The sequence below is a fragment of the Mirounga leonina genome, unplaced genomic scaffold, assembly GCF_011800145.1.
Source record: "Mirounga leonina isolate KUSES-001 unplaced genomic scaffold, KU_Mleo_1.0 Mir_197, whole genome shotgun sequence".
NCBI lineage: Eukaryota > Metazoa > Chordata > Mammalia > Carnivora > Phocidae > Mirounga > Mirounga leonina.
This window is the reverse complement of record NW_023270494.1, coordinates 13879282-13905372: the sequence shown is the minus strand read 5'-3', so window position 1 is coordinate 13905372 and position 26091 is coordinate 13879282. Positions and strand designations below refer to the sequence as shown.

Genomic DNA, 26091 nt, shown 5'->3' with positions numbered 1-26091 from the left:
GACTCCAGATCCCGGCATGCAGCGGGCCAGTTCTCAGCCCCACCTTGGCCCGAACCTAGGGCTTCTGCAGAGGGTTTATGCCGGGGAGATCGCTCGCAGGTCGTTTGCCTGGGCGTCTGCTTTAACCAAAGCACCACAGCTGATTTCCAAAATAATTCTCTTTAAAAATCTTGATACAGAGGAGGTGGGTTAAAAAAAAAATCTTAATGTAGAAACATATTGCTTTGAGTTTTTTCCTTGATAGGATACAGTAGGAACTTGGCAGGGGTTCCTGGCTATTATGGAAGGAAGGGATAAGGCAGGTTTGTGTTGCATTTTTTAGTTGTTTTATTTTTTTAACCTTTGTCATAAAAGACTGCATAGAAGTCACAAATCTGGTAATAAAAGTTTTCTTATGGCTGTTTCTCCAGACACTCTCTTATTTTTAAATAATTCCAAATACAGAAGAACTGCAAATCTTTACGCAGATTTGCCAAATGTTAACATGTGTGTGCGTGTGTGTAAAAGTAACATGTAAAAGCCATATATATACATATATATATACACTTTCAAACCAATTGAGAGTAAGTTTCAGAAATTCTGTCCCTTAACCACTAAATACTTCAGTGTGTATCTTCTGATGACATTCTCTTATATGACCACACCGCAATCATCAAATTCAGGACAAATGAACTTTTTTGTTTTGTTTAAGGATTTTTTCAAGGTTTTATTTATACTTGAGAGAGCACAGAAGGAGAGGGAGAAGCAGACCCCAGCCGAAGCAGGGAGCCCAATGCAGGGCTCGATCCCAGGACCCTGGGATCATGACCTGAGCTGAAGGCAGACGCTTAACCGATTGAACCATCCAGGTGCCCCTTTAAGGATTTTTTTTAAGGTTTTTTGTGTTTGTCTTTTTTTTTTAAAGTAATCTACACCCATTGTGGGGCTCAAACTCATGACCCGAGATCAAGAGTTGCATGCTCTACTGACCGAGCCAGCCAGGGACCCCAAGACAACTGAATTTTGATGCTATTATTTATTATATAGTCTGTATTCAAGTTTTGCCAATTGCTCCAATATGTTTCTATGCTGTATCTTACACTTTTCTGAATAAAATGTTTGCATTTTCTTGCATCACAAATGGTTATCAGAGCATCAGAGTTAAAGATCTGTTTGTTTTCTTTCTGCAATTTTTCTGTGTTCTAAAAAGGATATTTTTAGAAACATTGTATTGGTTTATTACTATAATTAAATTCAAACCTTGAACTTCGTCCATTATTGTAGACATTTTTGCCAGCCTCACTCACTGTGTAGCAGCTAAGGGGTTCATTGGCAGCTGATTGTACTCCCACCTACTCAGTCAGTATAATCCAATCCCCCTAAGTGCAAAAATGTGGAAAGAATTCACCCCTAAACCAGTCATTGCAAGGGATTCTCTTGGCTGCTGTGAATGGTTCAGGGAGGCATATGACCTAAATTCATTCAGCTGGGAAGCCTATGCCTTTTGTTTAATGACTGGAGATAGGAAAGCAGGCTGTGTTCTTCTGGACTGGGGGATGTGAGTCCTAGAAATTTGAATAGGACAATTGTAGAGAAACCATGAAAGCTCTGATCAACAGCCTGCCCTACCTCTGAAGGTTGCAATTATGTAACTTTGCAATTATGTCACCCGATACACTTCCTTTGTTGTTTAAGCTAGTTATATTGGGTTTTCTTCTGCTTGAAAATATGGAGTACTATGTGCGCAGAAGTGTTCTAAGTGTTTTACATATATTAATACATCTAATCTTCACAACTCCGTGTTGTAGTATTATTATTACCTGTACCATCTCACAGAAGAGAAGACTGAATTAGGAGTGGTTAAGGACCTTGTCCAGGTTCGCACAGCCAGTAAATGGCAGACAGGATTCAGACCCAGGCTGCCATGCTCTCAACCACTATTCTGTACCCTCACCTGAAAACAACCTGAAAAAGAAATATGATGTCCAAAGTGAAAGTTGCCTTTGAAAGATACAATGTTGTCCTGGGGGTACCATACACCCTCTACTCTTAACTTATAATAGTTTGGATGGAGATTCAAGAGAGGACCTTGTATGGCCTAGGCCAGTCAGTACATTCCATCCCCAGGCCCTGGGGACTGGTTTGGTGATGAAGATTTAACACAATGCAATAAACTGTTTACTGAGGCCTTTGGGTGTGAGATATCCTCTCTCTTCCATAGGACTGCGTGTGCTGGTGGCATGAGCTTGAAACTCTCCTGCTTTCAGAGAAGCAAATCCAAGTGCGTCTAAGGCTAAATAATCATAATTTGTCTGTTAGTTGTTCTTTCAAGTAAAAACCATTTTCCACTGAAAAAGCAGTTAGTTTAGCTTGCAACTCAAACATCATACAATTTCTTTCCCTCAAAGACAACCATTGTGGGGCGCCTGGCTGGCTCAGTCTCTGGAGCTTGCAACTCTTGATCTCAGGGTCCTGAGTTCCAGTGTCACCATGGGGATAGATATTACCTAAAAATGAAATGTTTTTTTAAAAAGTGGAAGGAAAAAAAAAGACGATTATTGTATTTGTATTTGAAAGAAGTGATTGATGTATACTTCCCATTTTGTCACACAAAATATTAAAAAAATGTGTCCTCAAGCGTGGAGATTTAATACAATCGACAATTCTTACAGCGTCATCAAGGACTTTTTTTTTTTTAAGCAAAGCCAGCTACCGCCACCCCCTTCACCAGTGTATGAACATGAAGGATGATCATTACTAGTTTGGTTCCACTGCCTTGATTCACTGAGGTGTCAGTTTTACCCACTGTCATTTCTGTACCACCAATGCTAAATGATTAGTGAATTGTTATTTACTAATAATGTCCTAATTTTCATTGAAAGCATTCCCTTAATGACTCAGGGTTTACAGGTACTAAAACTGTGACATGCGACACACAGACACCTAAGATTTGAAAGATACACACCAAAATGTTAACAGTGGTAAGCTCCACGTGGTAGAATTTTCCATTTCAATTTCCATCGTTTGGCTTATCCATACTTTAGACGATTCTACAATGAATAGGTGTTCGGTGTCTAAGGAGAAAACGAAATTGTGCATTTTTAAAAACCACGAATGCAGCATCTTCACAGGCAACAAGCATAGACATAATTGTGCATGGAACCAAAAAGTCTCTGAATCTTTATCCAAGACCCAGGACAGGATAAAAACAAAATCCCTATTGTTTTGTACTGACGAACCTTGTTATATCCATTTCCCCTTTAATCCGGAGGTCAAGACAAGACAGGGGAGAAAAATGGACGTTAAATGAGTGAGGGAGGACAGATTTGAAAAAGAAAGGCTGTTCCCCCTGGAGTCCCCCAACAGTCCCCAGCACATAATAGTTCATGACAACGCTGCACCCTGAGTGACTACGGGAAAGGCAGGGACCGAGGGGCAGTAAGGGACGGGAAGGTTGTGGGGCGTGTAGGGAGCGGAAGGGGCTCAGGCTCTGCGGGAGGCGGCACTGGGCAGTCCCAGGGAACTTTGTAAAACGCAGACGCCCGGGCTCAGGTAAACAGAATTAGAACGAAGGAAGGACAGGCCCTGGAATTTCGTCTAAGTTCCCCCAAGTGCGCCTAACGCGCAGCGAGGACAGAGAACCTTCCAAGGCCACAGGCCGAGAGCCACCCGGAGCCTCCCGCGTGCCGGCCACGCAGTCCCGGAGCAGTGGGGCGGGGAGGGCCACGCGCAGGCGCACGGGGGCGCGAGTGGCGGGCCGGGGGGGGGGAGGGCGCAGGTGGGCGCAGGCGCGCGCTGCCGCCGCTGGGGGCGGCTCCTAAATCGCTCGGCGCCCGACGCGAGGCCGCGGAACGCGGGGCGGGGCGCGATGATGGCATCGCGTAAGGAGACGGTGTGAGAACCCGGATCCTGTGGTGACCCAGTGGCCTAATGGATAAGGCATCAGCCTCCGGAGCTGGGGATTGTGGGTTCGAGTCCCATCTGGGTCGCACGGAGATTAGTTTTGGTGGAGAGAAAGGCGGTAATGGGCACTGACGGCAGTGAAGTAGATTTTGAATTGTGGTTCTTCCGCGTCTCTAACAGCGATCTCAAGAACAACGGTATTTACAAATTAGGAAATGCATGTCCGCGTTTTAAAAATACTGCGATTAAGACCCTGCAAGTGAAGGCGGATATTTGGCACAAAAGAGGAGCGCTTAACTCTTGCTTAATTTATACTGACGTATTTTTTTAAAGTAAAAAAGTCCTTAGGAAGCACGAACTGCCGACTACACAGACAGATGGCATCCCCTCTTTTTGTCTATCTTTTCAAGCTTGGCTTCACGGCGGGCAGTCACACCTGCAAAACTTTCTCCCCATGCTTAGACTCAGGGCTGGCTCCAGATTTATTTTCAGCACTAAGGGGAGTTTATAGGGAAGCACCATGCTGTTGCAACGGACATATATAATAAACATCTTTTATGGTTTCTATCCTAAAGCATTGCGAACAAAAAACTGTAGTTGGAATGTATGGTTCTGGGGTATGTGTAGGGGTGTGTGTGTGTGTGTGTGTGTGTGTGTTTGAGTTGCAAATTAATGTAATAAAAGAAATACAGACGTTAAGCTTTTTAGACCAGTTCAGTAGACCATCTTGAAAAGTTTAAACTCTTCTTGCTGAAGTTGTGCAAGAGGAGTATCACTGAGTTAACTCCTACTCTTTAAAAACAACTGAATACAAAATGCAATATGCTATCCTGGATTTGAACTTGAAGCAGAAAAAGGACGTTAATGGGAAAAGCAGTCTGGAGCTTAATTACTAGTAATATGCCCACGTTGATTTCTTCCTTATGTCAAATGTACATGGCGATCTAAGAGAGGAAACTGGCTGAAGGGTAGATGGGAGCCCTCTGTTCTATCTTTGCAACTTCTCTGTAAATCTGACATTACTCCAAAATTAAAATTTTATTTTATTTTTTAATTTAAAAAAGTATTTATTTGAGAGAGAAAGAGCACGTGCACGCACAAGCAGGAGGGGCAGAGGGAGAGAGAGAGAGAATCTCAAGCAGACTCCACGCTGAGCACGGAGCCCGATTCGGGGGGCTCGATTTCACGACCCTGAGATCAGGACCTGAGCGGAAACCAAGAGTTGGGTGCTTAACCCACTGTGCCACCCGGATGCCCCCCAAATTAAAATTTTATTAAAAACTAAACAACCAATGGAGAAGGGTAACTGATATACTTACTCCCCCTTTTAAAAATTAGGAATGTAGTGCTGAATTTTAATTTTTTAATTTTTTTAAGATTTGATTTATTCATTTGAGAGAGAGACCCACACAGAGAGAGGACGAGCCGCAGGAGGGACAGAAGGAGAGGGAGAGGGAAAGAAGACTCCCCCACAGGGCCTGATCCCAAGACCCCAAGATCATGACCTGAGCCGAAGTCAGATGCTTAACCGACTGAGCCACCCAGGAGCCCCTGTAGTGCTGAATTTTTAAACCAGAACACATGGATAAATGAAGATCAGGGGATAATTCAGCATCTGGGGACACTGAACAGTGACAATGCACCCCTGGCTCCCAAAGGCAAAATCGCTCTCCTAACGGAATACCTGTCCCTGAGGATAGGGCAGGACAAACCCCTCACTGGTTCTCTGCCCTTTGGACTTTTGGCCAGCCTACTTAGGCCTCCAGTGTGTTCCCCTGACTCTCCCACCCGATTCCTCTCCTCCAACCTCCTTCTCAGCCTCATTCCTTCTCTAAGGTAGATGTTTTGTGGCTCACTCACTGTGGTTCATTTAGCTAAAATCAGCACACGTTTATTGAGTGCCTACTGAAACCCCCAGATTCAGGTCACTTAGAGCAAATTCCACATTTTCCTCTTCTCTCACCACTGTCATCTCCCCCATTTCTCCCCTTTCCTGTGTCAGATGCAGAGTTGTCCCTCCTCCAGGCACAGCCCAATCCCTCTCTCTGACTTGGCTCTGAACCCGTCCCCTCTCTCCTCAGGAAACTTGTCTGGCTCTTAGGAGGCACTCAAAAGGTGTAAGCCCATTAATTTCCCTCTCGCCTATGCCTTTAGCTTTGCGCATTACTGGCTCTTTCCACCGAGCCCAGAAATACTCTACAGTTTCTCTATTCCTTAAAAGCTCACCCTTGGCCCTGGGCATCTCACCTGAGTCCTGGGTGCCCTTCCTCCCTGCAGCCAGGGCGCTTCAAGGGCGGTCTCCACGTGCCCAGAGTCTCCGTTTACCCCACATGCCATCCTCTCCTCACTTTCCTGCTGATGGGCAAACTCCTTCTCGAAGGTGACCTCTTAATTGGCACTTCTTTTTTTTTTTTTTTTTAAGATTTTATTTATTTATTTGAGAGAGAGAGAGCACATGAGAGGGGGGAGGGTCAGAGGGAGAAGCAGACTCCCCGCTGAGCAGGGAGCCCGATGCGGGACTCGATCCCGGGAGTCCAGGATGATGACCTGAGCCGAAGGCAGTCGCCCAACCAACTGAGCCACCCAGGCGTGTGTTTAAGGCTTTTTATTTTTTTTTATTTTTTTTTATTTTTGAGAGAGAGAGAATGACAGAGAGAGAGAGAGGAGAAGGGTGAGGGTCAGAGGGAGAAGCAGACTCCCTGCCGAGCAGGGAGCCCGATGCGGGACTCGATCCTGGGGCTCCAGGATCATGACTGGAGCCGAAGGCAGTCGCTTAACCAACTGAGCCACCCAGGCGCCCAACTGGCACTTCTTTTTAAGATTTATTTTTATTTATTTATTTGAGAGAGAGCACGTGCGCACGCAGCGGGGGAGGGGAAGAGTGAGAGAGAATCTCAAGCAGACTCCCCGCTGAGCACTGAGCCTCACACGGGGCTCTGTCTCACGACCCCAAGATCATGACCTGAGCCACAATCAAGAGTTGGATGCTCAACCAACTGAGCTACCCAGGCACCCCTTAACTGGCAAATTTAAGAAACACCTTTCCAGTTCTTATCTTGCTTAACCTCACCCCAAAGATTGAAGTTCCTGACCAGTCCTTCCTTTTTTTTTTTTTTAAATACGAGGTTTTTTTTTTTCTTTTTACATAGCTATTTGCCCAACATGGGGCTTGAACTCACGACCTTGGCATGCTCTACCGACTGAGCCAGCCAGGTGCCCCGATCTGATCAGTCCTTCCTTCTTGAAACAAGCTCTTTGCCCAGGCTTCCAGAAAATCCCATTTCCTCAGTTCTCCAAACAACTTCTTTTCAATCTCCTTTGCTAGTTCCCTCTAGGTGCCAACAATGGAAACAAAGCAGCTCAACCCAAGCAAAGCAAATGATAATTCATTGGAAAGGCACGGGGGAAGGGAGGCGCTCACTAAAGAGCAGGGCAGAGCTGGACAACTAGGCTCTGGGACCGGCAAGAGTCAAGGACACACCAGTGGCCCCCCAAAAGCGAGGAGCTGAAAGCACAGCGACTCTGAGAGCCAGAAACGCCTGGTCAGGAGGCCACCGCCGCTGTCATCATTGACACTTGTCACACAGCTGGAACTGTGATAAGTACCTCTGACAGTTCTCTTAGTCCCCTTGCTCCAAAATCAAGGTTCTGGCGAAATGTTTACAATTGCTCAGCTTGGATCAAGGACCTTTCTCCTGTTGACCCATGGGGCCACAGAGAAATTACCTTCCCACCAATTCTTCCCTTAAGGCGACGAGGTAATTCCTTAAAAGGAAAAAAGAGGCATGGGTGCTAGCTAGACATTGAAACACCAGCACCTCTCCTCACCATGAATTTGGTACATTTTGTTCTTAGTGATCCATATTAATTGGTCTACCACTACTGTTACTTTTAGGTGATATAGACCAGGATTGGTTTTTTTTCCTCATTGAACTTTGTTTAAAATGGTCTCAAAAAAAAAATTTTTTTAAGATTTTATTTATTTGTCAGAGAGAGAGAGAGAGAAAGCACAAGCAGGGGGAGCGGCAGGCAGAGGGAGAAGCAGGCTTCCTGCTGAGCAAGGAGCCCGATGCGGAAATTGATCCCAGGACCCTGAGATCATGACCTGAGCTGAAGGCAGATGCTTAACCAACTGAGCCACCCAGGCGTCCCTGGTCTCAAAATTCTATGACAGATTTTTGGCCAAGTTGTTTCCATTAAAAATTACTGATTTTCATGGCACCTGGGTGGCTCAGTGGGTTAAGGGGCTGGCTCTTGATTTCAGCTCAGGTCATATCTCAGGGTTGTGAAATCAAGTCCCCGCATCAGTAAAAAATTTGCTGATTTTATTTTATTTTTTTTAAGATTTTATTAATTTATTTATTTGAGAGAGAGAAAGCACAGGCAGGGTGCAGGTCAGGGGGAGAGGGAGAAGCAGACTCCCCGCTGAGCAGGGAGCCCGACTGGGGCTCCATCCCAGGACCCTGGGATCATGACCTAAGCTGAAGGCAGATGCTTAACCAACTGAGCCACCCAGGCACCCCCCCAAAATTACTGATTATAAAGACTAGTAACTTAAAACTGCCACACACACACACACACACACACCCCAAATGGTCCACAAAACATTCTCCTTTCCTTCTGAAGGTTTTATGATGCATCATTATCATTAACTAGTCTTTTACTATTAAACTGAAGTGGACAATTGAGACAAAGAGTTCTGAGACCATTCTTCCACCACCAATTAAGACTGGAGTGACAGGTATTGGGGGATAAGATCCATTTAGCCTTCTGGGCCCTTTGGGCAGACTTGTGACCCTGCCAGGTCCAGCCTTCCCATCCACTGCTTTGATGACACTCACAACAACCACCGGTCTCAGGTCATGAACAGCAAAACGGCCTGGACAAGAATAGTCAGAGAAGTTCTCGGTACACACGGCCTTGCCAGGAACCCTATCAGTGGTAGCGGCATCACTAGATTTCAAGACTTTGGGGCCACCTTCCAGTTTTCCCAAGAAAGACCATCCCTCCCCCTCAGCTCTGCGAGCATGCGAGCAGTGTGAGCCGCGTGACTACCCAGCACCGAGTTGGCCTGGATGGTTCAGGATAATCACCTGAGCCCTGAAGCCAGTGGCTTCCACTGGTGGGGCATTTTTGCTGTCGCCAGCCACATTGCCACGATGAACATCTTTGGCAGACGCCTTTTTTTTTTTTTTTTTTTTTTTGAGAGAGAGAGAGGGAGAGGGAGAGAGTGCAAGCAGGGGGCGGAGGGGGAAGGGGCAGAGGGAGAGGGAGAGAGAGAATCTTAGGCAGGCTCCAAGCCCAGCACAGAGCCCAACACAGGCCTCGATCTCATGGCCCTGTGATCATGACCTGAACTGAAATCAAGAGTCGGATGCTGGGCGCTTGGGTGGCTCAGTCGGTTGAGCGACTGCCTTCGGCTCAGGTCATGATCCTGGAGTCCCGGGATCGAGTCCAGCATCGGGCTCCCTGCTCGGCAGGGAGTCTGCTTCTCCCTCTGACCCTCCTCCCTCTCATGCTCTCTCTATCTCATTCTCTCTGTCTCAAATAAATAAATAAAATCCAAAAAAAAAAAAAAGAGTCGGACGCTTAACTGACTGAGCCACCCAGGCACCCCCGACAGACACCTTCTTGACATTGAAAGCCCACATTGTCCCCAAGAAGAGCTCCACCCAGAACTCCATGGTGCATTTCAACAGTTTATTGTTTTGCACCAGTTATACTTACTTCCGTTGTAGCATTGACTGGAGCAAAGGGGACCACCATGCCAGGTTTGAAAACACCAATGTCCATGTGGCCCGCAGGGACAGTGCCAATACCACCAGTTTTGTAGATGTCCTGAGGGGGGCAGATGCAAGGGCTTGTCAGCTGGACAGGCTGGTGACAGGATGCAATCCGGAGCTTCAAGCAGCAATGGTTCCACTGGCCATTGCCTTTTTACAGGTGACTTTCCATCCCTTGAACCAAAGCATGTCAGCACTTGGCTCCAACATGCTGTCACCATTCCAACCAGAAATCGGCACTTGCGCTAACTGGCATCTTTTTTTTTTTTTTTAGATTTTATTTATTTGACAGAGAGAGACACAGAGAGAGAGGGAACACAAGCAGGGGGAGCAGGAGAGGGAGAAGCAGGCCTCCCGCCGAGCAGGGAGCCCGATGCGGGGCTCGATCCCAGGACCCTGGGATCATGACCTGAGCCGAAGGCAGATGCTTAACGACTGAGCCACTCAGGCGCCCAGTACCCTTATTTCTAACACTGTTGGTTAGTTGTGCCTCTTTTTATACTGGATTACTTTGGAATTTTAATTTTTTAAAGGTTTGACTAAATACAGACGCTTATTAGTATTCTCAGTCCAAATTTTCAAAATTCATTTAAAAACGTCAGAATAAGTGCCAGAATCAATATTAAAATGCATTCCAATAAGATTAACATTCAGAATTATCATACTTTGAAACTTACCAGATTCCAGTGTTAAAACTACAATAAAGTTGACATTTTTCTCTACTCCTCTTGGACGTCCCACAAAAGCAACAAGAGGAATGAGAAGCAGAACCACAAAAAACATCATCAATGACACTAGGAGGAGACATCTGAAACTCTTCAAATAAAAGGAGAAAGGGCTACAAAGTCTACCGAAAGCAGTGGGGAACTAACAGGCCGATTAGATGCTCATGGCCGCAGATGCTAGGAAAGGCCAACAGAGGGCGCTTCTCCAAGGGGAGGGTCGCAACTTAAGAGGCAAAACAATAATCCCTTGTTTGCAATGACAACACTGGGGTGTGTGGACAGCGCCTTGTCCTCACAGGGACAGATTCGTGTTCTGGGTATGGATTTGCCTTCCTCGCCTTCAGGACTTCTACCAGCACCACCGTTTCCAGATTTAGACATTGCCAGGATTTACCAGTCCAGGAACCAAGGAGAGATGGGAGTGGTCCCTTCCACTATGACCCCTAAAAACTCACTGGAAGAACTTTTTGCTTTCCTTGCCAGTGATCTGGGACTCAGTGGGTCCAGAGGTCCTAGTGCCCAAGGGAGAAATGTTAAGACAGGGAAACACCATCATGGGTCCATTCATTTGGAAGCTGAGACTTCCCATTGGCCATTTGGGATTCCTCATGCTGCTGAAGACAAAGGAGTCACTGTTATGGACTGAATGTTTATGTCACCCCAAAATATATATATATATTTTAAAGATTTTATTCATTTATTTATTTGACAGAGAGAGAGATAGTGGGAGCAGGAACACAAGCAGGGGGAGTGGGAGAGGGAGAAGCAGGCTCCCCGCTGAACAGGGAGCCCGATGTGGGACTCAATCCCAGGACCCTGGGATCATGACCTGAGCCGAAGGCAGACGCTTAACGACTGAGCCACACAGGCGCCCCCAAAATCTATATATTGAAGCTGTAACTCACAATGTTATGATGTGAGGGGGGGGCCTTTGGGAAGTAATTAGATTTAGATGAGGTCATAAGGATGGAGTCTCTTTCTCTCTTCCTTTCTCTCTCTCTCAGATACAGCAGGAGGTTTCTGCAAGCCAGGAAGAGAGCTCTCATCACAACCCCAACCATGCTGGCACCCTGATCTCAGACTTTCAGCCCCAGAACTGCAGAACTATGAGACATAAATGTCTGTTGGTTAAGCCACCCTGCCTATGGTACTTTGTTGGAGCAACCCCAGCTAGGACTGTCACTGAATTAGCCTGTGTGATTGGTACAATTGCCAAGTGGAAAATGGCCCTGCTAGACAACGTCTGGAGCCCAAGGATTTACCAGGGGCACATCTTAGTGTGCCCTTGTCCCAAAAACCTGGTTAATGGGAAAGTACAGCAACCAGATAAAGCAAATGCCAAGAACTCAGGTCCTACAGGAATAAAGTTTTGGGTCTCCGTACCAGGCATAGGGCTCTGCCCAACTCTGGGTAAGGGGAACATGGAATAAGTAATAGGAGAAGGCAGCTATTATGGCCATTTGTAGAGGAGGCCTCTAGCACTATGTTTTATGCTAATTTGTTCTTTTTCCCTTTTTCTTTCTACCTTATATAAAGAGCACTAGGAGTGGCTAATGATTTGGTATCACTTGTTACTAGCTGTATAACTCGGGTAAGCTGTTAGCCTTTATGTGCCTTATTCATCTATAAAACTAAGATAATAAAAGCATCAGCTCCTAGGTTGATGTAAAGACGTAATACTTGGAACAGTGCTCAGTAAGTGCCAGCTATTATTATAATCATCGTTATTATTAACAATAGATGTTTTTTTATTTCATTGTAACATTAGACAAGGAAGTACCCAAATTAAGAAAGGAAATTTCCCTCAATTTTATTATCTTTAATTTAAAAGACTATTTATTGAACAAGTACCTGTTTATATATATATATTTGTTTATATATATGTTCCAAAATTTGGAACTAAAATTTTTTTAAAACCTTCAAAATTAATTCGTAAGACTTTTTTTTTTTTTTAACAACAGTAGTTGCTCTAGTCATAATAGGAGAAAACATTCAAGAGAATGGTAGAAACCCCAAGTTCGGCATAATGATTACCTCTAGGAAGGAAAGAAAATTGGATTAGGGAGGACATAAGGGGCTTCGGCTGTGTAGTAGTTGTCTATTGCTGCAAGGTAAATTACCCCCAAATTTGGCAGCTTAAAATAATAAACATTATTAATCACACTTTCTGTGGCCCAGGAATCTGAGAGTGCTTTAGCAGGGTGATTCTACTCAGGTCTCTCCAAGGTTTCAGTCAAGCTGTGGGTTGGGGCTGCATTCTCATCTGAAGACTCAAGTGGGAAGGGTCTGCTTTCAAGCCCACTTCTTGGCTGTTGGCTGAAGCTGTCAGTTCTTTCACATGAGCCTCTCATAGACTGCCTGAGTGTCCTCCCAACTTAGCAGCTGGCTTGCCTCAGAGTAAATGATCTAAAAGAAAGAGAGAATGCATACCCGAGATAAGAGTTCAGGCTCTTTGTAACCTAATCTTGGAAGTGTATATTATCACTTCCTCCATATGCTATTGGGGACTCAGACCAGTCCTGCTACAATGTGAGAGGGGACCACACAGGGTGTGAATACCAGGAAGTGGGGGTCATTGGGGGCCAGCCATCTTGGAGACTGACTACTACCAACTATATGTATAATTTTTAAAAATTAAATGTCTACTCTGAAATTATACCTCAATTATATTGACTAACCAGTAGTTTTTGTTTTTTGTTTTTTTTTAAGATTTATTTATTTATTTGACACAGAGAGAGAGCACAAGCAGGGAGAGTGGCAGGCAGAGGGAGAGGGAGAAGCAGAAGTCCCCCTGAGCAGGGAGCCCGATGCGGGGCTCAATCCCAGAACCCTGGGATCATGACCTGAACCAAAGGCAGACGCTTAGCTGACTGAGCCACCCAGGCGCCCCAGTAGTTTCTTTTTTAATTAGACCCTGTTTTACACAGTAAAATTTTTGGAATAATGGAAAAGGAGAGTAATTTTTTTTCAAGATTTTATTTATTTTTTGAAGCAGACAGAGAGAGACACAGTGACAGAGGGAACACAAGCAGGAAGAGTAGGAGAGGGAGAAGCTGGCTTCCCGCCAAGCAGGGAGCCCGATGCAGGGCTCTATCCCAGGACCCTGAGATTATGACCTGAGCCGAAGGCAGACACTTAACCGACTGAGACACTCAGGCGCCCCATGAGAGTAATTTTTTAATACTAAGAAAATATGATGCAAATATAGAAAAAATGTTAAGATTTGACAAAACTGGGTCATGCTTATGCAAGTATTCACTATATTATTCTCAATAACTTTCTAAATGCTTGTAATATTTCATAATAAAAATATCTTCCCTTAAAAATGTTCAGAGGAAGAGCACACCTCAAATAATGATGACAAAGAATCCTGAAGAGAATTTCAAGACACAGTTAGGCATTCTCAGATAAATACAAGAAGATATGGTCCTGGGGCGCCTAGGTGGCTCAATTGTTGAGCATCTGCCTTCGGCTCAGGTCATGATCCCAGGGTCCTGAGCAGGAAGCCTGCTTCTCCCTCTCCCACTCCTCCTGCTTGTGTTCCCTCTCTCGCTGTGTCTCTCTCTCACTCTAATAAATAAATAAAATCTTAAAAAAAAAAGAAGATATGGTCCTTGTAATTAGGAAATTATAAGAAGGAAGTAGACTGAGATGAAAGAACAATAGGATGAACCCCAAAAGAAGCCAACTAATAAGAAATCCTTAGCTTTAAAATCCTCTTGGAAGGTGCCAAAGGCAGAGTAGATAGTACTGAACATGAAATCAGTGACATGATGTACAGAGTCAAGAAAGTCTCCTAGAATGAAAAAGGAAAAGGAGCACTTGGCTGGCTCAGTCAGAGGAGCGTGCAACTCTTGATCGTGGAGTTATGGGTTTGAGCACCGCGTTGGGTACAGAGATTACTTTAGAAAAATAAAACTATAAAACTAAAAAAAAATTTTTTTAAAGAAAAGGAAAAAGATAAAGAGATTAAAATGATGATGGAGAAGATAAAATATATAGAAGACATTATCAGAAGATCACTATTTAGGGGCATCTGGCTGGCTCAGTCAGTAGAGCATGTGACTCTCGATCTTGGAGTTGTGAGCTCCAGCCCCACATTGGGCGTAGAGCTTACAAAGAAGATCAATATTAAGGAAATGACAGTGCTTAATGCACTTGAAGCAAAATCAAGTGTTTAGTCACTTGAAAGTGAAACATTTTGGGTGCCTGGGTGACTCAGTCAGTTAAGTGTCCGCCTTGAGCTCAGGTCCTGATCCCCGGGTCCTTGGATCGAGCCCCGCATCTGCCTCTCTGCTCAATATGGGGCTTGAATTCATGCCCCAATACTTATTTTTAAAAAGAACTTGAGTTTGATCCCAAATACTGCCACTGAGTAACAAGCTATCTTGAGCAAATCTCTCAGCTTCTTGGGGTGCCTGGCTGGCTCAGTTGGTAGAGCATGCTACTCTTGATCTCGGGGTCACGAGTTCAGGCCCCACATCAGGCATAGAGCTTAGATAAAAAAAAAATTGTATTAAAAAAATAAATTGTGGGGTGCCTGGGTGGCTCCATCAGTTAAGCATCTGCCTTTGGCTCAGGTCATGATCCCAGCGTCCTGGGGTCCAGCCCCTCCCTGCTCAGCAGGGAGTCAGCTTCTCTCCCTCCTGCTCTTTTGTGTGTGCGCTCTCGCTCTCTCTCTCTATCTCAAATAAATAAATCTTTTTTTTTTTTAAAGTGAAACACGAGGTAGTCTCTATACATGAGGAAATATCAATAAAACAAAGATGATGACTATGATTGATATTATTCAACAAGGTTTGGAAAGTTCTCATCAATGCAATAAAAAAGTTAAAGGTTTGAGAAGAGGAGGCAAAATATTTTTTAGATTACACAGTTTCCTTTGGGAAAACCCAAAGGAATCAGTTGAAAATGGTTTGGGGGTGCTTGGCTGGCTCAGTTGGAAGAGCACGTGGTTCTTGTTCTCAGGGTCATGAGTTCAAGCCCCATGTTGGGTGTAGAGATTACTTAAAATAAATGAATAAATAAAAACTTAAAAAAAAGAAAATGGTTTGGAATATTTTTGGGTATACACAAATTGGATTATACAAAATGTATGGATATACAAATTAGTAGCTTTTCTATACATCTACCAAAAGCAGTTAGAAAATATAAAAGGCAAAAAGAACTTTTCTACATTACATCAAAAATATAAAATATCCAGGAAATAAATTTAACATAAAGATGTGTTTAGAGCTTAGATGAAGAAAATGATAATATCCTAATGGAGGAAAGAAGACTCAAAGAAATATAGAGATATGCTATTTTCATGGACAGAAAGACAATATTGGACAGCTGTCAATTCCTTTACAAATGAATCTATCCATTTAAAACAAATTCAAAAATCCAACAGAATTTTTAAAATTTAGCAGAGTTCACTTGGGAAAACAAAACACTGTGATAGACAATTTTTGAAAAGAAAAATGTGTTATAATATCACTATAATTATAACAATGTCCAAATATGGGCATATAAACATGGGAGTAGACAGAAGGAGTAAGAGAAAATCTAGAAATAGACCTAAATTTATTAGAAGTTAATACTCTCTATATTAAAGATGACATCTCAAATTTAGGAAAGGATGGATTTATTTGTCAATTGGGTTAGACAACTTTCTAGTTATTTTAGAAAAAATAAATTAGATTCTTACCTCATACTACATATCCAAATAAATTCCAGATGGAACCAAGATTTAACAACAAGCACTAGAAAAATAGAGGCTGATATATATATATAATTTTGAGTTGGAGAACGTCTAAGCATGACACAAAACACTGGGGACATTGTTAAACAAAAGACGGATGGATTTTACTGTACAAAATTTAAAAATTTGATGGCCAATAAATCACTAACAGGTTAAAAATCAACACAATTTTGTGAGGAAATATCTGCAATATATATAATGGACAAAGAGTTAAAATTCTTAGGCTAGAAATAACTCTCAAAATCATAAAAGAAAATTAACATCCTAATAAATAGACAAAGACTAAGAACAGGCATTTGGCCAAAGAAGAAATCCAATGGCAAATAAATCCATGAGAAAATCTACAATATCACCAGCAATTAAAGAAACGCAAATTAAAACAAAGAGAAACTCTTTCTTTATTTTTTAAAAATATTTTATTTTTAAGTAATTTCTACACCCAGTGTGGGACTCAAATTCACAACCCCGGAGATTGAGTTGCATGCTCCTCTGACTGAGCCAGCCAGGCATTCCAGAAACCCTTTAAAAAAAAAAAAACAAACTTTTCGGAACAGCAAGGATATCAAATAATGATGATCTGATATCCCAATGTGGAGAAATAGGCATTATTACATACCTACATTGATTGCTGGTCAGTGTGAACTGATACAACATATTTGGGGGACAAAACAGCAATATGTAGCAAAAACATTGAAATTATCATATATTTGACCCAGCAATACAATGCCTAGGAATTCAGTCATTAAAAATGACCATGGGGCACCTGGCCGGCTCAGTCAGAAGAGCATGGGATGCTTGATCTTGGGATCATGAGTTCAAACCTCAGATTGGGTGTAGAGATTACTTAAAAATAAAAAATCTTAAAAAGAAATATTCCATATGATGGAATCCCATACTCAAAGAAATAGAAAGATGTTGACATATCATTAACATTTTTTAAAAGATTTTATTTATTTATTTGAGAGAGAAAGCGAAAGTGCACAAGCAGGGAGAGGGAGAAGGAGGCCCGCCACTGAGCAGGGAGCTGGCCACAGGAATCTGGAATCAAGACCTTAGCCGGCTTAACTGACTGAACCACCCAGGTGCCCCTCATTAATATTTTAATAAAAACCATGTTAAAAGTATCTATATACCATGATCCCACTTTTATATAAAGAAACTATGTAACATATTTACATGCACATATATGTGTAGAAAAAAGTCTGGAAATTGATATACCAAAATATCCATAGTAGTTATTTCTAGATAATAGGATTGTTGTTGATTTTTTCTTTTTTCTTATTATCTATTCTGCAAAGAATATGTGTTACTTATACACATTTTAAAGGATTTTATAAAGGGATGGAAGATATCAGAAAAAAACAGGGACACCTGGGTGGCTCAGTTGGTTAAGCGACTGCCTTCGGCTCAGGTCATGATCCTGGAGTCCCGGGATCGAGTCCCGCATTGGGCTCCCTGCTCGGCGGGGAGTCTGCTTTTCCCTCTGACCCTCCTCCCTCTCGTGCTCTCTGTCTCTCATTCTCTCTGTCTCAAATAAATAAATAAAATCTTTAAAAAGAAAAAAAAAAGAAAAAACAGCCAACAGATTTGACTATATAAACTAGTAACATTTCTTATGTAAGATATCAAAAATCATTACATCAATCATTAGAACACTTCAACACCTCAGAAACCACCACCCCACCCCTGCCGTACCCTTTCCAGTACCTACTCCCAAGAACACCCTTTTTGCACCTTGAATTAGTTTTGTCTATTTATGAACCTATAGAAATGAAATTACATAGTATATAGTATTTTGTGTCGGACTTTTTTTAACTTGAGATCATGTTTATGAGATTGATCCATATTTTGCTTTTGTTTGCAGCTCATTTATTTTCTTTGGTTTATGGCAACAAGTGTGGTTCACAATTTTGTCTCCAGGAGACATTCGGCATTGTCGGGAGACAGCGTAGATTGTCATAACTAGAAGTGGAGGGCACTGGTACCCAGTGGGTAAGGCCAGGGAGACTGGTCAATGACCTGCAGAGCACAGCAAAGAATTATCTTGGCCTCCATGTTAATAGTGCTGAGGTGAAGAAACCTTGCTCTAGGGGTGTCTGGCTGGCTCAGTGGGTAGAGCATGCAACTCTTGATCTTCGGGTTGTAAGTTCAAGCCCCATGGTGGGTGTAGAGATTATGTAAAAATAAAATCTTTAAAAACCAAAAGATCCAAACCCCTGCTCTATTTTGTTCCAGTATGTCACAATATATCCATTCCTCTAATGATGGGGACACAGAAAGGTTTACAACTGTGAACAGCCTGAAATGTTCACACATTATGGTTTGTCCAATGACAACGTATTAGGCAGTTATGAGATTTCACATTTGCAAAGAGTTTTTAATATTATTTTGAACAGTTTTTATTTATTTATTTGAGAGAGAGAATGAGAGAGCGAGCGAGCACAAGAGGGGGGAGAGGGAGAAGCAGACTCCCCGCTGAGCAGGGAGCCCGATGTGGGACTTCATCCCAGGACTCCAGGATCATGACCTGAGCCGAAGGCAGTCACTTAACCAACTGAGCCACCCAGGCGCCCTGAACAGTTTTAACTGAATAAGAGCTGGATACAAAAATTGTATGCACAAAACATAAAATGGGGAAGCCTGTCATGGTGTCATGTGAACAACACAGGATCCAAAATAGTGTAGACACTCTGCCCACACCCGTGGAAGAATGATAACCAAGAAGGAGCCTGGGAAGAAATACATGGAGGTGTTGTAAGGATGGTGGGGTGCAGGGGTAGCGAAGTGAGGCCTACATTCTGTAGTTCCTGTGTCTACTCTTTTATTTTCCAAATGTTTTGTTACAATAATGTAGAGTGATAGGAAAATACAACAAAGAGTTAAAACAACAACAACAACAACAACCAGCTACTCACAACCTCTCCTGGACTCACCGTTGTTTGTGGGAGAGTTTGTCTGTAGGGCGTGGAGGCTCTCCAGCATCTTCTCCCACTGAATGTTGTTTTCCGCAGTGAGCCACGTGAGGGGAGGATTTATGTCCTTACATCCCAGGATCGAGCCCAATCCCTGTGGGAGTAAGCCTAGGGGTTGTCTTTGAAAGTCTGAAGAATTTGGGGAGAGCCTGGTCGCCATCAAGATGGTCCTGAAATCGAAGAACTGGAACGTGACCGTGATTTACCTAATGGAAACCAAAGCAACTATTGTACTCTTATTAAAGAATGATTATGACTGAGATGTCTGGCTTCTAAAACAGTGTCTGGAACATAGTATTTTGATACCCACTTGTGGACTAGAGTTCAATTCTGGCACTAACCACCCAGAGTTAGTGCAGACCCCACTATTTAAAGGGCATGCTCCACAGCAGGACCGCTCCTATTTCGGACCACCTGGCTGCAGACCTGGGGTTCTCACGATGCCCCTCAGGTGAGATCATTTTCTGTAACAACGCACAGAACTCAAGAAAGCACAATACTTAGGATCGCAATTGTATCATACAGGAGTCAAATCAGGACCGGCTACACAGAGAGACACATAGGATGAGATCTGGAAGGGTCCCAAATGCATAGCTTCAGTGTTCTCTTTCCATGGATTAGGGAGCATCGCCCTCCTAGCACATCACCAACCAGGAAGCTCCACGGAGTTTTCATTGGGGTTTCTTTTTTTTTTTTTTTTAAGATTTTATTTATTTATTTTACAGAGAGAGTGAAAGAGCACATGCAGGGGGAACAGTAGAAGGAGAGGGAAAAGCAGGCTCCCCACCAAGCAGGGAGCTCGATGAGGGGCTTGATCCCAGGACCCTGGGACCATGACCTGAGCCGAAGGCAGGCACTTAACCATCTGAGCCACCCAGGCGCCCCTCATTGGGGTTTCATTACGTAGGCCAGATGGATTAAATCATTGACCATCCAACTGAACCCAATCTACAGCCTCCCTCCCCTCCCTGGAGGTCAGGCAGGCTCAAAGTTCTGCCCCTCTAATCGCATGGTTGGTCTCTCTGGTGACCAGCTCCCATCCTGAAGCCGTCAAGGAGCCCTCCAAGAGTCACCGCACTAGCAAAAACTCAGGTGTGATCCAGGAAGCTCACGAGTCACTACGACACTTCTATCACCTAGGAAATTCCAAGGGTTTTAGAAGCTCCATGCCAGGAACCTGGCACAAATTCTTTATTATACAACACATAGTAGACACTCAATAAATATTTGCTAAGCGGAAAGATAGACTAAAAATACCAGAAATTGGCAGGGGAGAGAAAGGCGGTTAGGCTCCTAGATTCTTCCACCTGACAAGTGTATATACCTATTATGAAGACAGACACATTAGGCTACAAAAAACCAATACCGTTAAACATTCCAATCCTCTGACAAACTCCCCCTGCTCTGGTTTATATTACCGAGCACCCTGATGATAATTTGACTTCCCATGTGGCTTGTTTATATAAAGACAACGCTAGCCAAGCTGACATGAGTATGCACTTCTGCCAGAGTCGATTTCTCGTTGTAAATTAATAAAGTGGCATTCTGGCTTACGTGGATCAGTCTCCTTGAGCTCTTTGTGCCTTCCACCATCAGTGTAGTTTCTGAGCCAGATGCTGCCCAAGACCCAACCCTGGACTCTGGCAAGTTCTTCCAGGCTGGTGCCACCCTGGAAGCCTCTAAGAGCCTATGGGAGCCATCCAGCCGGCTCTCTGCCTCTACATTTCAGGGTGTGGGCTTTGGGGCATTCACAACATTCCTGCAACAGAAGAGTTTCGGGAACACCCCAAATTGGATCTGGGTGACTTGAATATAATCTCAACCAAGCAGGTATGTCTGAGATGTGGTTGTAAATGAGAAAGCTTAAGCCTAATTAATTTTATTCCACTTGACTTAAAGAAAGAGCATGTGAAAGAAGAGGGTCTAAGGACATTTGTAAACTGGGCCTCAAGAACACAAGCCTCCAGAGGCTGGAGACCTGACTCTTGTGTACACAGGCTTTGCAGTGACTGGAGAGATTTTACTCTTCTGGAGGAAATAGAGAACTCACTCCTCTAAAACCCGAATGAGGAAGATTAGCCCACCATGAGCTGCAATTCAATTTAGTGCTCAACAAACAAACTTCTGGTTAATACTGAGATTGCTGAATCATCTTTACCATATCCTCTCCATTGCAAATTAATGAATGATGGTCTGGTTTATACATCTTCTTCTTATGAGTTTGTTTAATATGAGTCAGTCCCACAAATCTGATGAATTGACATGAGTTTCAAGCTAAAGAAAGTTGAGGATCAAACTACAGAGGACAGTGATCCCCTCCAACATACCATCAGCCTGTGACTAGTCAGCCAGCTCCTCTCTCGATGAACATATTTACCTCACTGAATCCCTTAAACCACAGGACACCTAATTCAGGAAACTGTCCTACAGTACTTTTTTTAAAAGTTTATTTTTAGTAATCTCTTCACCCCGCATGGGGCTCGAACTCACACCTGGAGATCAAGAGTGGCGTGCTCTTCTGACTGAGCCAGCCGGGCGCCCCTACTCTACAGTGAATGACATTCTCTTTGGATACCCACTATGGCTCCATTGTCACCAGCCTGCTTTCTTGGAGATCTTGGTTGTTAGAATACCTTTTCTTTTCTCTCTCTCTTTTTTTAAAGATATTTATTTATTTATTTGAGAGAGAGAGAATGAGAGAGAGCACATGAGAGTGGGGAGGGTCAGAGGGAGAAGCAGACCCCCCGCCGAGCAGGGAGCCCAATGCGGGACTGGATCCGGGGACTCCAGGATCATGACCTGAGCCGAAGGCAGTCGCTTAACCAACTGAGCCAACCAGGCGCCCTCGAATACCTTTTCTTAAATTGGAATTAAACATGTCATCTTATAACTCCTGCCTACTGGTTCTTTCACAAAATATCACAAATGTTTTTGTGCGCCTAGGCTGTTTAGTCTCAGTTCCTGTGAAGGAACTTGGTGATGGAGCCAAGCCTTCTCACTCCCCTATTGTTCTCCAAGCTTTCCAGTGTCTTTCTTGAAAACATGATCCCCCCTGAATCTGGTCAGTTCACTAGCATTATTATTTTTGAGACATAAGATATTGATGCAGCAAAAGTTTGTTATTTCTTTCAGCAGCTGCATCGCACTTGTTGGCTCATATGCTTCAGATAAAATGCCTTCACCTCAGTGCATTTCCCCTTCCTTTTGGGTTTGAAGCTGTTGAAATGAGACACACATTGGGAAGGCTGTGGGTTTACTACCGTGAGCTTATCCACACCCCACACTCCCACCCTTGGTGAATGCTATTTCTGATCAATCTGAGGAAGAGGGTCCTTAGCTCAGGACTCATATACAGAGTCGTTTCAAGAATTCAGACCTAAGCAGCGAATGAGTTTATTTTTCTTAGAAAGAAAGAGAGAGGGAGAGAGAGAGAGAGAGAGAAACAACAAAAGATCTACCTTTCTCTAGGAGAGGAGCCATCACGAGAGAGCTGGGGAGGTGTTTTTCTCATTTTTATCTCCTAGCACCTGGTTGGGTAAAAGGCACTCAGCATGGGCTTGATGAATCTAGCCAACGAGATACTAATTTCAATTGAGAGAGAGGAAAGAAAAAATAAAAGAAAAAAGAAAGACGGGAAAGGAGAAGGGAGAAGAGAGTATTTTGCTCAAGGCTGTTTTTCCTTCTGGTTCTAGAATATAAAAATGGCATACACAGTAAAATAGTTTAACCAAACCTAGGCTTGGTTTCTCTCAGAACCCCTGACACATTCCCCGATGGATTTTTCCTGTCATCTTGAATCCCTTCCACAAGCCCAAATGGTCTTCAGCACTAATCTGCCTATTTGTTGTTGACTTAATCTGGAAAAAACTTCCTATCGCTCCTTCTCCCCCACCCTGTCCCTCAGCCCCTCAACACCCTTATTCTCTCCACTTGCCCCACCCTCCCCTCCCCCCTTCCCCAGTGCGCAAACCCACACGGGTTTCAAGTTTAGGATTTGATGTTGTCACTGCCCAGAGACATTCGCAGGGACAACTTTGAGAGGCCATGTGCTTGTCCCCCTTAGGAAGTGGGAGAACTCCCTGCAGCTCGGTTTTGTTCCAATGGTCTGTTCAGTGAGTGATTCCCGTTTCCCCAAAGGCTGCCCCTCATTAGCATGAACGGGGGTGGGGGTGTGGAGAAGGGGTGGGGGGAGAGAAAGAGCAAAAGCCCAGGCTCAGTTTTAGAGCCTGGGAACCGTGTCTACGAAAATGACAGCTAGAGCTTTCTGGCTCCTCTGTTTGATCGTTGGATCATCTCCCGAAGCCCCAGTGGCGGAGAGAAAAGGTAAGATCGGTGAAATGCTGAGTCCTGGGAGAGGAGCAGGGCTGGGGTGGGGGACGGGGGAGAGGGCGCGCTGAAGGGCGGGACGAGAAAGGGGTCAGAGCGTGCAGGAGAGGGGACTCGGGTCCGTGTTCGTGTTCGAAAGGAGCCAACTGTGTCCCCAAGATTTTGTGTGTCCTGGCAGCCTTTTCGGAAAGAAGCCAGTTCAGCTACTGAAATGATCTCGAGCGAGCCGGGCAGGCTGGAGAAAACTTTGCATGTTAAGTAGTTGCTCCATCACAGAGGAGGGAAAGTGTCAAAAGGGGTCGCGGCGTGCCTTTCGGGCGCCGTGCGGGCCGGGCTCGCAGGACGCGGCGGGCGGCGGGCGCCGGGAGGAGCGCGGGGTCCGCCCTGCGCGGGGGCCCGGGTGCCGCGGGCGGTCCGGGGCGCTGGGTGCGCCCGCCGCGGCTGAGCGCGAAGGGGAGCCCAAATCGGACGTTGCTCCCCTCTCGCTGCAAGCCCCAGCGAATGGCCCGCGGGATACCTGAGTCTTTCACACACACACACACACACACACACACACACACACACACACACACTTTCGTGCATGAGACGAAAATAAGTTACGGAGGGAATGAAATAATGAAATAAGGGATTCTCTGCGGGGAGAGGTTTTTGTTTTGCTTTGATTTGGATGTTCTTCTGCTCGATTCACTATCTCTGGGAAAAACAGCTTCCGCACCTCACGGGGCAATTTACTTTGGGTTATTTTTCCACATGGAAATTGAATGACTTCAGTGGCATTTAACCCAAATATCAGACAATCTTTCCCATGACAACAGATGGTGATATCAATGGGGAAGCAGTTGTGAGGTCAACAGTTGACAGTCAGGAATTGGATATCTACCAGAACTTTATTCAGCTGTGTATGCGACAACGTTGGACATAATGAGTCAGAATCAACCTCTCTGCAAAAACATGAACTATAACCAGCTATTATTGCTGGCTGAAAGCTGATTTTAAAGGAGATTGTCAATTGGGCAAGACAAATCACTTTAAATGAAGTGTTGAAAGAGCTGCGAGGGGGCAGACCAAGCTCTTCGGTGCAAGAGGAGAGAAATGCGGAAAACCAGCCGTTGAGACAACAGAAAAAGAAAAATAAAGACAGGTTCTTGTGCCTCTTTGGAGGGCACTGGGACCCAGGCAAACGGGGAGGTGATATTGTGTAACTGTGCATGGAAAGTTGCCCAGCTTCCAAGCTGGCTGAAGTTTGCTCACTAACCTGTCTGCAGAGCTGGGGAAAATCACTAATAATTTAAAAAAAATTGTTTTCATGCCGTATCATTTAAGAGATTTTTCTCCACCAGGGAAGAGGGAAATGTAAGTGGTGTGTGTGTGCTTTCATACTCAACCAGGGGCCTCGGCCTCCCAGCCATGCTTTAAAAATCTTTCTTAGCTCTAGTTTACTAGTAAGTGGTGTCCAAGAAGCCAGATAAAAATCCACTCACAGACCAAGATGACAGTGTAAACACGGATGGGAAAACCAAATAGCTCTGTTGTCAGGGGCGCTTAAACAATTAGGAGAACCTGTAATATGAGACCTTTCCCCCTGGGGTTTGCTCTTGGTACTTTCTCAACAAATTGTACATAGCAAAAAGGCGGATGTTTATATATATATTAAAGAAACGGCAAAAGGAGTTTATTATTTAACCACAGTTGACAGTTGTGTTTAGTCCTAGAACAAATAGGTTGTTGCAGTTTTAAAAGCTATAGATTTGAAAAGGTTCCTTAACAAAATGAAACGTTCCCCTGTGGTGAGAACATTTTTCTTGGTTGGCCTCATTCTTAGAGGGCAAGACGCGCATCTCCGTCTTTCCCTGGGGCCTAGGAAACCTGTGCTCCACTCGGACCCGAAGCGGAGTGGCGCACAGGGGCGCCTTCCTCACCACCAGGGCGCCTTCCTCTCCCCCTCCCGTTCCTTTGCCTTCACTTCCAGGTCTCCCGGCCTCTCCCCCAACCCCCCCATCGCTCCTCTCGCAGGTGCTTGCTAAGTTTACATGGTCCCCATCTCCTCTCCCCTCCCAGAGCCCTTTCTTCGCCCGCCAGCCCATCGGCTTCTCCGACCCTCCGCCCGCCTTCCCACCCGCCCCCCCAACCTCGCCCGCCTCTCCTCTCCTCCCCACTCGGCCTCCCCTGCCCTCCCCACAGGGTCTCCCCTCCCCGCCTCTAACCTCCCCCCCCACCCTCCCCACTCGGTTGCTCCCCTCCCCTCCCAGGCTCCCCTCCCCTGACGGCCTCCCCGGCCTCTCCTCTTTTTTCCCCTACAGCCTCGCCGCCCCACAACAGGAAGCCCGACCCCGGCGGCGGCCCGAGTGCGGAGGAGACGCCGGGGCCCCAGGCGCAGTCGGTCCCTGAGGTCCCGCGGAGGCCGCGCGCGGCCGAGGCCGTTCCCCGCGCTTGGTCCGACCCGCGACGCCGGAAACCCCCGCCGCCCGCCGAGAACCGGGCCGGCTTCCGGGAGGCCGCGCGCGCGCCCGCCGGCCCGCCGAGCCCCCGCCTCGCGCAGGCCGAGAACCGCGCCTCGCCGCGCCGCGTGCCCGCGCTGGAGGACTCCCCGCGGCGCTCACGCGCTCGGGCCCTGCGCTTCCCGGCCGCGCGGCTCCCCGCGCGCGCCGCCGAGACTCCCG

General features: G+C 45.1%; 1 protein-coding gene, 1 long non-coding RNA gene and 1 other non-coding gene across 4 annotated transcripts in view; 2 read left to right on the top strand and 1 right to left on the bottom strand.

The window, feature by feature from the left end:
• Positions 1-1033: 1033 nt before the first annotated feature.
• On the bottom strand, positions 1034-3706 carry LOC118024456. 2 transcript variants are annotated; one of them, XR_004683107.1, is made up of 3 exons: positions 3622-3706; positions 2945-3053; positions 1034-2486 (listed from the first exon to the last, which is right to left on the bottom strand). It is a non-coding gene; the product is annotated as an uncharacterized LOC118024456 (long non-coding RNA). The 2 variants fall into 2 exon arrangements; XR_004683108.1 differs by lacking the exon at positions 3622-3706 and adding an exon at positions 3219-3257.
• Positions 3707-3895: 189 nt separating this feature from the next.
• On the top strand, positions 3896-3968 carry TRNAR-CCG. Its single transcript has one exon. It is a non-coding gene; the product is annotated as a tRNA-Arg (tRNA).
• Positions 3969-23112: 19144 nt separating this feature from the next.
• CUNH17orf58 (chromosome unknown C17orf58 homolog) overlaps positions 23113-26091 on the top strand; it is a 5549-nt gene continuing 2570 nt past the window's right edge. The window contains exons 1-2 of the mRNA XM_035026359.1: positions 23113-23428; positions 25732-26031. Of these exons, the coding sequence (XP_034882250.1) occupies positions 23353-23428; positions 25732-26031 (376 nt within the window). The 5' untranslated portion in view covers positions 23113-23352. The remainder of the gene's footprint in view (positions 23429-25731; positions 26032-26091) is intronic.